The 10,098-nt window shown below is 46.8% G+C and overlaps 4 protein-coding genes across 5 annotated transcripts; 1 reads left to right on the forward strand and 3 right to left on the reverse strand.

Moving 5' to 3' along the window:
* Positions 1–468: 468 nt before the first annotated feature.
* Positions 469–2,530, forward strand: LOC9641286 (ABSCISIC ACID-INSENSITIVE 5-like protein 5). 2 transcript variants are annotated; one of them, XM_002970700.2, is made up of 5 exons: positions 469–571; positions 810–1,728; positions 1,792–1,863; positions 1,932–1,961; positions 2,020–2,530. In XM_002970700.2, the coding sequence occupies exons 2-5, from the start codon at positions 916–918 to the stop codon at positions 2,113–2,115; spliced, it is 1,011 nt and encodes a 336-aa protein (XP_002970746.2). In that variant the 5' UTR covers positions 469–571; positions 810–915; the 3' UTR covers positions 2,116–2,530. The 2 variants fall into 2 exon arrangements, with proteins under 2 accessions (XP_002970746.2, XP_024531536.1); XM_024675768.1 differs by having other exon boundaries at positions 469–1,728.
* A 1,777-nt stretch (positions 2,531–4,307) lies between these two features.
* Positions 4,308–4,953, reverse strand: LOC9633171. Its single transcript, XM_024675536.1, has 4 exons — positions 4,818–4,953; positions 4,699–4,770; positions 4,606–4,649; positions 4,308–4,537 (listed from the first exon to the last, which is right to left on the reverse strand). The coding sequence occupies exons 1-4, from the start codon at positions 4,925–4,927 to the stop codon at positions 4,308–4,310; spliced, it is 456 nt and encodes a 151-aa protein (XP_024531304.1). The 5' UTR covers positions 4,928–4,953.
* A 162-nt stretch (positions 4,954–5,115) lies between these two features.
* LOC9641287 lies at positions 5,116–6,033 on the reverse strand. The gene is made up of 2 exons (XM_002970849.2): positions 5,583–6,033; positions 5,116–5,534 (listed from the first exon to the last, which is right to left on the reverse strand). The coding sequence occupies exons 1-2, from the start codon at positions 5,994–5,996 to the stop codon at positions 5,211–5,213; spliced, it is 738 nt and encodes a 245-aa protein (XP_002970895.1). The 5' UTR covers positions 5,997–6,033; the 3' UTR covers positions 5,116–5,210.
* An 838-nt stretch (positions 6,034–6,871) lies between these two features.
* LOC9641288 (kinesin-like protein KIN-1) lies at positions 6,872–9,629 on the reverse strand. The gene is made up of 18 exons (XM_024675766.1): positions 9,507–9,629; positions 9,357–9,459; positions 9,245–9,288; positions 9,142–9,171; positions 8,982–9,092; positions 8,906–8,931; positions 8,763–8,844; positions 8,668–8,709; positions 8,578–8,611; positions 8,452–8,527; positions 8,239–8,387; positions 8,130–8,191; positions 7,981–8,072; positions 7,774–7,925; positions 7,664–7,722; positions 7,396–7,599; positions 7,281–7,335; positions 6,872–7,222 (listed from the first exon to the last, which is right to left on the reverse strand). Exons 1-18 carry the CDS (start codon positions 9,618–9,620, stop codon positions 6,999–7,001), a joined length of 1,659 nt encoding a protein of 552 aa, XP_024531534.1. The 5' UTR covers positions 9,621–9,629; the 3' UTR covers positions 6,872–6,998.
* Between the last annotated feature and the right edge of the window lie 469 nt (positions 9,630–10,098).

Here is a 10,098-nt window from a genome sequence, read left to right on the forward strand (position 1 = left end):
TCTGTTGCCTCCGATGGTCAGACAGGTGTGTTGTTCTGCACTCTATTCAAAAGGTGTTGGTGGAGTTTGCAATGCAATTTGTTTGAATGGAGCTGTTTTCTTTGTGGAGGAGAAGTCTTTCTTTATCTATAACTCATTTGAATTTAGCTAGTTACTTTCCTATTTCAGAAAGAATCCAAGCTAGAAAAACTGGTAAAATTTACACGTTCACTATTATTACCATAACTTCTATTTGTGTGCAAATTCTATTGTTGTACTTAACAGTATTGATAAGATTCACATAGACTTTGTAAACACGAATGAATGAATGTTCTGTGTTTTTTTTGTTTTTTTTAAATTTGCTATTAGCAAATTATTCAGTTTAATGACGTTACCTTTTAGCAGTTTGGCTAAGCCACGAGAACGCTTACACTTTTTTTCCTTTTAAGCTAGATTTACTTGTTTTCCTTTGAAGTACTCTTCTTCTTCCTCGGTAACCCTAATTTCGCGAGCGAGGCAGGGCAGGAGCTCCAGCGCTGGGCGGTGCGCCCGATGCCGATGCCGCTCACCGATCCCGTCCGGAATGCGTGAGGTATGCGCGTGTCTTGTCTCTCTTGTTTCTCTCGCCTTCTAGGGTTTCCTCCCGGCTCTTGTGCGCTCCTGATGCATGCTCCGGAGCTCTGCGCTGCCTGTGATCGATGCCCCGGAGCTCATCTCGTGTGATCTGAGATCCTCCCTCCTTTCTTCTCTTTCTTCCCCTTTTTTTCTTCTCGTCCCTGGTCTTCTTCCCAGTTTAAAAAAATCATGCAGCGTTTTTTTTCTTTCTTCAGTGCCGATCAAGGCAGTCTCATCGGTGAGTGAGTGAGAGAGCTAGACAGAACTCAGGAGCTCCAATCTTTCTCAGTAGCAAAGAAGAAAGAGGAGGAAGAAGAAGACATGGCTTCTTCCAAGACGATGCTCCATCCTCCTCCAAATGGAGGCGTCGGCCCGCAGCGCTCCGGCCTGGGCCGCCAGGGATCAATTTACTCGCTCACACTGGAGGAGCTCCAAAATTCAATGCTGGACCAGGGAAAAATCGGCAGCATGAACATGGACGAGTTCATGAAGAACGTATGGACGGCCGAGGAGAACCAGGGCGGCGCCGCCAACACCAACACCAGCACCGCCACCTCCACCGCCACCGACAACCCGCCCGCTCCCTCCTCTCTCCAGCGGCAATCCAGCGTAAGTATCCCTCGAACTCTCAGCCAGAAAACAGTGGACGAGGTGTGGAAGGAGATCCAGGTCCAGAAGCAGCAGCAGCAGCAGCAAGATCTCTCTTATGGAGAGATGACTTTGGAGGACTTTCTCATCCGGGCCGGGGTGGTGAAGGAGGACACGGATGCTACTTCCGGGGGTGTCGTCCAGGCAATCGGCCCCCAAGGAACCATACCCAACAGCATCGATTCCATGGCTCAAAATCCAGATTGGTACAACTATCAGGTGAAGCAGCAGCAGCTCATGCACCAAGCTGCCGATCTCTCGAAAAGGCCGAACTTGATCGTCCCTGCGGGGCATCCCGGCGCGTTTTTCGATGCTCCATACGATGCCGTGCCTAGCAGCCTGGCTCTCTCCCCCGGGATGGCGACTCCGGAGGCTCCCGGCAAGAAGAGGAGCTTGGATCTCGTCGTGGAGAAGACTGTGGAGAGGCGGCAGAGGAGGATGATCAAGAACAGGGAGTCGGCGGCGCGGTCACGAGCGAGGAAGCAAGTAAGTCGCACTTTTGACCAAGGAGGCTTTTTTCCTACCCTTTTTTCTTTGTTTTACTTGCAGGCTTACACAGTGGAGCTAGAAGCCGAGCTTACGCAGCTCAAGGAAGAAAATACCAGATTGAAGAGATGGCAGGTAAGATTGGATCACTCGTGATCGATCCAGACACTAAAGACGATGATGCTTTTCTTTTGATTTTTTAGGCCGAGGAAGCAGAGAGGAGAAGAAAACAGGTAACTTGCATTGCTGGAGAGAGTTTTACAGCTTTGTTACACCGTGTTTCTGACGCAGATAACCGAGGTTTTCCTGCCAGTAACGCAACAAGATCAGCAGCAGCACGCAAACGCGAGCTCACAAAAGCTTCAGAGGTGCCGGAGCTTTCCCTGACTTCCATTTAACTCCACAGGAATCGGGTTGTAAAGTGGGGGTCTCGCTCGCTCCTCAAGCCATCGCAAAGATCTTCCCTTGATCTTCCGGGCCTGAGGAAGGAGAGCGAGATCGATCACCACTAAAAACACAGGAAAACGAATAAGGTAAGCAGCAGATCATCCAGCAGCAGCAGCAGTAGCAGCTCTCATGTACCTCATCAGACGCGGCGGCCATGTACATTCGAGTTGGAAATGCGTGTATCTAAAACAGGAGCAAGGCAAAAGCAGCGGTTTTCCTTTAGGTGGTTTGTTCGTTCCGAGAGGTTAGTGACGAAGCTGGTTCTTCTAGCATTTGTGAGGATCTGTAGTTTAAAGGAAGCAAGCATTTGTGAAATCAGACGGAAAAAAAACAAGTGAAATTCTTTTCCAGCTTATCTCTCGATCGATCGCGAAGCGTTTTGTTTCACGTGAAGAAGGAGGAAGTGGTCCAGCCCAGTCCAGTCCGGCTCTCAATTAAAAGAGAGCTGTGCTTTTGTCTCGCGCGCTCGCAGCAACGCCGTCGTTGGCCATTTCCACAGGCCAATCATCAGGCGCTGCAAAATGGTGCCAGCTGAATCCATCGAGCTTTCCGTTGCGAGTTTGTTGTTTTGGTTCCATGTCGACTCAGGGGCTCCATGTGTCCCGCCTCAGACGGGCCGGATTATCTGAGCTCTCCGGACGCAAGCGGCTTTTAGCGTGTCTGGATTGGATAAGTTTCTCGAGCAAAGCCATCGTAAAATTTACCTGGAGCTTTCCTCCCACCGCATAGGCACTCGGGGACTTCGCTCTCGCCGGGCAGCTGCAAAAGTGAGAGAGTTTAGTAGCTTGGCTTTTGTTTACCTTGTCCAATATTTCTGCCACCATGTTTTGCATGACAGTCAAGGTTCTTCTCATGCCGTGAGCCGACTTCAGAGAAGCCCTCCTCTTCAAACAGCTGCCTGACGATCTCCACTACGTCGTCCAGATCTTGGAGAGAGCACCTTCAGCTTACAATGAATAAACGATTACCGGTGACAGTGAGTAAAACAAGAAAAGAAGCATGCCACTCTTCTCGCCCAACCGCGAGTTTGGCTGCTGGATTGTCTGCGTCTAGATGATCGTTAAGCGCGTAGATTTTTCAATCTAACAAGTGAATTCGAGCGTTGAGCAGACTTGAGAATGCAAACGTTCGCATTCTCCCTCCGCTTTGAGCAGTGACTGCTCTGGATCATATCTTGATCTCTCAGTGTTGACCCTGGGTTTGTTTTTTATTTCCTTGGCCCTGTCTTCGCATTCATAAAGGGAAAGTTTTCTACCGACTAAATCTACTTCTCGAGATGTAAAGCCATGGGAAAAGGTTTGTGTCCAAAGCGTAGCGTAGAGAGCGTTCCGGCTGCATTGTATGAGCCCGAAGAGCAGCAATAAAGCAGATTTTGTCCTTGAGTTTCCACCCTGTGCGGCATAAGATCAAAAGGACATGAAATTACTGTTAACGCTCGAGAGTTACCAAGGACTCTTGCAAAATCCTCGTCAGCTTTGAGTCAGGGGGTTGCAAAAAGGGAGCCAAGTCAACGAGTCAAGACAGTTGACTAAAGAATATGCTGTTATAATATGCATTACCGCTTAAAACAGAAAACGATTGCAGCTCACAGGTAAGCATTTATCACATTTCCAAGAGCTGAAAGCGTCTTAGCCTCTGTTAGGAGCTTTCCTTTCCTTTGGCACATGTTTTCTCCACTTTCTCGGATCCAGCAAGGTCTACCAGGAACAGCTTTCCGGTTTTCACGCTGCAAGAGACGATGATAAATAAGAGACGTAAAGAAGGGAACGTTCCTTTTACCTCCTGTCCTTGGAGTTCGTTTGCTGAATGGTTATCAAGAGCACACAGTGGCTTCTGCTGCTATTGGCGTTCATATCTGAAATGTTAGGAGACACACGCAGCAAGTCTTGTTAAGCCTCGCTCCCACAGTTCTATTCAAGATTCCTGCCTATGTATAAGCTTTAAGTTAGAATGGCCAAAGCAGCAATCAATCAATTGATGTCACTAAGCCATCAGCCCTCGAGTTAATCTAAGACGGGGGCTCTCGTCACCTCTGAAGCACCAGCGACAAATATTCCGCGTGTTTTATCTTCCTTTACTTGAAGATTGTCCTTGGTCGAGAGAGACTGCTGACCCGGTGTACGAGTTTGTCATCAAGCTGTCCAGGGTAAGGTTTTAATATTTATTATATCGCTTGTGAATAGGTGGAGAGAATAGAAGTTGCTCGAGACCTTAATACATTTTGGAATGTACTGGAAAATCCATCGTGCCACCCTCAGTAGAATTCCCTCTTGGCCAGGGTCATCAGTTCTCTCCACGAAATGACCCATAAGAACAAAGGCGAAAACCCTACCTCCATACTGAAAGTCATTGCAGCACCAGTCTAAAAAAGAAAACAAAGCATTGTGATACATGGATAGCTCTCATCGCATGAATGATTCGTGAGAGGACCTGTCCATACGCAAGAACCGTACCGTTGATGGCATTCATAGCATCTGTGTTTACAATTCCATGAGTAAATCTCAGACATCGATCAAAACTTACCCTGCACAATAGGAAGCGCGACGAAGTCGAAAACATCCGCTTGAGATCTGTCTAAAGAAAACCCGATCTCTCCTGAGTGAAAGCGCGATTGTAAATCGTCCAATGCAGCTGGCGCTTACCTTGAAATCGAAGGATCGATCGTCCGGGATGCGAATGCGGTTGGATTTCGCTCCAGCGCTCGCGATCTCTCAGACATTGCACGAATAAACGAAACGAAGCAAAGAACCATTAGAACAAGATCCCGCCCAACCACGGAAGTGAAGACGCCATTGGAGGCGATGGAAGATGACAGCGGCGTAAAAAATGCGTCTCATGCTTCAGGATGGGCACTCAAAATAGCATATAGATAGATAGATCATTTTTGCTAGCAGTCAGACTTGTATTCTCTGGAGCCCTGCGAGCTGCTCAGATAATACATAGTTTGTATAGCACCAAAATCTTTATTACATAGTTTAGCATAGCACCAAATCCGTATTACATAGTTTGGCATAGCACCATAGTTTGGCAACTCCTTAAATGATGCTAAACGCCCCCATGGGGGTGGTTTGAACAGAACTGGATGGGCACGTCGAATAGATAACACCGATGCCTTTCATATATGAGCTGGGGCTTGCATATCCAAAGAACGAGACTACGTTGCCTGGTGCTGTTTCGAAGAAAGTGCCACTCTTCGAATTACCAAATGGACCATATGGTTTGGTTGCACTGGTTCTCGTGTTCTTGACATGCACAGTCAGCGAGAGAACACCTTCTCCCGCCCAACCAGTACCGCATGTTCTGTCTGTTCCAGTTGTACCCGATACCTTGTAAATGTACTCATCCGAGCTCAAAGAGATCTGCAGAAAGAAATTGATAAAGTAAGAAAAACGTTAACTTTAAAAGACCTCGTAGAGTGTGCCTCTCAGACCAGCTTGCGGAGGCGGGCTTGGTAAACATCCTGAACAGGAGTTAGTTCCATACATTTGAGTCCAGGAAGAGCCTGAAGACTTCCACTGAATGGCATCAACCACACAACCGCTGATTATGCGTAGCCCCTCCAGTGGCATACTCGTAAGACTTCCACTGAAGGGAGTACCACCACTAGTAGTACCATATAAAGGAGACTTGCAAGGTGGAGGCGGTGGAGGCGGCGATGAACACCATGGGGCTTCGTTGCCACAGTTTCCCCATGGACTACAGCAGGGGTATGCCTCCGGGCAGTCAGCGTCAGATGAACATGAACCAGGAGGAGGGGGTGATGATGGTGTTGCCGATACCAGCAAACACAATGCAAAGAGCGCTAGAGCACGAAGAAGCATGGTTCTAATGACTTATGCAAGTCACAGCAATGCTAGCACACATTTATAGGACTGTAAAGCATGAATATCAAGGGCGACTGATTGTTTTCAGCAGGCACTGCTGCGTGTTTTCAGACCTGTGGTCCGCCCATGTGATCTCGGCTGCCTCAGTTGGCCTCGTCAGAGATACTTGTCACCATTTTAGATGGACCACAGAGGCAAAGCATAATTTACAAGGTGAACACCACCACCAGGAACACTATTCCTTCACATGCATGGCTCTGGTCCAAGATTTCGAATCTGTACGTAATAAGCTGTCCAAAGTAAATGAATAAGTTAAGGTAAGCTGTAGCAGCCCACGTTTTATTCGGACCACAACAATGACATCTCTTAGACATAGCAGCCATGTACATTTGAGTTGGAAGTGCATGCATCTAAAATAGGGTTCTGTTCAGACTTGCTATGCTCATCCTCACTCTATAATCCATGTTGTTCATCCTCACTTCATTACTATATGCCTTATCCTTACTCCATTGTCAAGGCCGGACTCTTGTTTGTCCTCTTTACCCCCTCCTCCAAAAAAAAAAAAGTTTGAAGTGTTGGGACAAAAAGGAGAAAATGAGAAAAATTGAGGAAAAACAATTGTGAAAAAAGAAAAAATAGATAAAGAAGCATTAAAAAAGAAATTTATAACAATTAACAATACAAAAATAGGGAAGTTAGAAGAATATATGCTTAAAGCTTGGAAAATAAAAGATTTCCTATCATAAAATACTTCAACCACCACAATATAAACAAAAAATTCATACCATTTCAACACACAATTCAATAACAACATCCATTTGGCCCCGACATAATAAAGCTAAACAAATGCAATACTGAAGTGAGGCCAGACATAAATGGCAGAGTGCAGAGCAAAATTGCAATTTTCCTTTAGGTGGCTAGCATTTGTGAGGATCTCTAAACAGAAGAAAAGTGAAATCATTTTCCAACTTATCCTCTCGATCAATCACGAGCTCTTAATCAAAACAGTGTGGTGCTTTTGTCTCGCGCTCGCAGCAATGGCATCGTTGGCCATTTCCACCAGCCAATCATCAGGCGCTGCAAAACGTTGCCAGCTGAATCCATCAAGCTTTCCGTTGCGAGTTTGTTGTTTTGGTTCCATGTCGACTCACGGGCTCCATGTGTCCCGCCTCGGACAGGCCGGATGATCTGAGCTCTCCGGACGCAAGCGGCTTTTAGCGTGTCTGGATTGGATTGGAAACAAACTTAAGTTTCTCGAGCAAAGCCATCGCAAAACTCTACCTGGAGCTTTCCTCCCACCGCATCGGCACTCGGGGACTTCGCTCTTGCCGGGCAGCTGCAAAAGCAAGGCCAGGAAAGACATAAAGAAGAGTATCGTAGCTTGGCTTTTCTTTACCTTCTCCAATATTTCTGCGATCTCGTCCACCGTGTTTTGCATAACAGTCAAGGTTCTTCTCATCTCCTCGTTTAAAACGGCCGTGAGATCGGCGTCCGGCACTTCAGAGAAGTCGCCAAGAAGGCCCTCCTCTTCAAACAGCTGCCTGACGATCTCCACTACGTCGTCCAGATTTGGGGTCTTCTTGGAGAGAGCCACCTTCAGCTACGATGGAAAAACACGATTATCGCTGACAGTGAGTAAAAACAACACAAGAAAGAAAGAGTACCTTTTCAAGCATGCCACTGTTGGCTTCTCGCCCAACCGCGAGTTTGGCTGCTGGATTGTCTGCAAAAAAAGCCGTCTAAATGATCGTTAAGCACGTAGATTGCTCTATACCTTCTCCAGTTAACGAGTGAATTCGAGCGTTGAGCATTATCACTTGAGACCTCAAGCGTTCGCATTCTCCCTCCGCTTTGAGGAGTGCCTGCTCTAGATCATGTCTTGATCTCTCAGTGTTGACCCTGGGCTTGTTTTTTATTTCCTTGGCCCTGTCTTCGCATTCATAAAGGCCGGCCACTTGCTTAAAAATTGGAAAGCTTTTACCTTAGTCCAAAGCGTAGCGTAGAGAGCGTTTCGGCTGCATTATATGAGCCCGAAGAGCAGCAACAAAGCAGAGTCGTCCGTGAGTTTCCACCCTGCGCAGCATAAGATCAAAAGAACATATGAATTTACTGTTAACGCTCGAGAGTTACCAAGGACTCTTGCAAAATCCTCGTCAGCTTTGAGTCACGGTAAGGTACATGGCACGCTTTCTCTGCGAAAAACGATTGCATTCTTTTGCCAGCCACGAAGATTACTTACCACAGGTCAAAGCATTTATCACATTTCCAAGAGCTGACAACGATTTGTTGATTGTCTTAGCCTCCGTTAGGAGCTTTCCTTCGGTGCATGTTTTCTCCACTTTCTCAGATCCAGCAAGGTCTACCAGGAACAGCTTTCCGGTTTTCACGCTGCAAAGAGACGATGATAAATAAGATCTTATCCCTCACGAAAAGAAGGGAGCGTTTCTTCGACCTCCTGTCCTCCGAGTTCGTTTGCTGAATGGTTATCAAGAACACACAGTGGCTTCTGCTGCTATTGGCGTTCATATCTGAAATGTTAGGAGACACACGCGGCAAGTCTTGATAAGCCTCAGGATACTCGTCGCTCCCACAGCTCTGTTCAAGATTCCTGCCTGTGCATAAGCTTAAGTTAGCATGGCCAAAGCAGCAATCAATCAATTGTAGATACCTTCACAGTCTTGAGCATCTCTTCCTCCGACTGAAGATAAACCTGTCACTAAGCAATCAGCACTCGAGTTAATCTAAGACGGGCGATTTCCTCACCTCTGAAGCACCAGCGACAAATATTCCGCGTGTTTTATCTTCCTTTACTTGAAGGTTGTCCTTGGTCGAGTCCAAAAGATCTCTGCATGACAATGACGAAGTATTAAAGTCTCGAGCAACTTCAAAACCATCGCAGCCTCGACCTTATTCTCTCCAGGTAGATCTCCACCTATTCACAAGCGAATATAAGAAATACAAAACGATATACGAACACCTTACCATGGACAGCTTGATGATAAACTCGTACACCGGGTCAGCAGTCTCAATGTACTGGAAAATCCATCGTGCCACCCTCGGTAGAATTCCCTCTTGGCCAGGATCATCAGTGCCCTGCGACATCTCTCCACGAAATGACCCGCAAGAACAGCCGAAATGTTACCTCCATACTGAAAGTCTTTCCAGCACCAGTCTAGAAACGAAAAACGAGAGAAGAAAACAGTGACATGGGTACCTCTCATCGTATGAATGATTCGTGAGAGTACCTGTCCATACGCAAGAACCGTCCCGTTGATGGCATTCATAGCATCTGCGTTTAAAAATCCAATTAGCAACGAATTAAATCTCACAAAGCGAAGGCAATCGATCAAACCTTACCCTGCACAATTGGAAGCGCGACGAAGTCAAAGACATCGCCTTGAGGCGATCCCTCGTTGAAGACCCTGTCGAAAGAAAACCCGATCGCTCCCTCTTTGTCGTCCTGAATGAAATCGCGATTGTAAATCGTCCAATGCAGCTGGCGCTCACCTTGAAATCGAAGGATCGATCGTCCAGGATGTGAATGCTGGATTTCGCTCCAGTGCTCGCGATCTCCCGGGAATTGCACGGCCGGAAGCGAACGCAAACGGAAACACTTGACATTGAGACAAAACCCTATTTCTACTGAAGTACAATTAATTTAAAGTATTGCCCTAAAATCTATAACTCTTTTTGTTTGGCTTTCAAGTTCAGTTCATAGACTTCTTGTGTTGGTGGTGCAGCTGGATAATGTCTATCACAGAAGTGGAAGGAACTTATCGATCATGCAAAACAACTCTAGCCCAGTTTAGCTCTGAATTCTTTTCTAATATTTTCTTAATGGGCTGTTTGATCCAGCTGTTGGCAGCAGTCGGCAGGTGTCAAATCAAGTTAGGTTCTCTGCAAGAACGTGGCTGACAACTGCCAGGTTCTCCAAAACCTGGTTGCCAGCTGCCAGGTTCTAGAGAACCCTGTCATCCTCGAATAATGTTATCCCATGTGTTTGTTAATGGTCTCACCACAGCTTGTTAATTGGGCATGGGCTCGCTCATTCCCTCCCAAATGCACTCGCCAGGCTAATGCCTGGCTTGCCCAGGAATGT

The sequence above is a fragment of the Selaginella moellendorffii genome, unplaced genomic scaffold (assembly GCF_000143415.4).
Source record: "Selaginella moellendorffii unplaced genomic scaffold, v1.0 SELMOscaffold_15, whole genome shotgun sequence".
Lineage (NCBI taxonomy): Eukaryota > Viridiplantae > Streptophyta > Lycopodiopsida > Selaginellales > Selaginellaceae > Selaginella > Selaginella moellendorffii.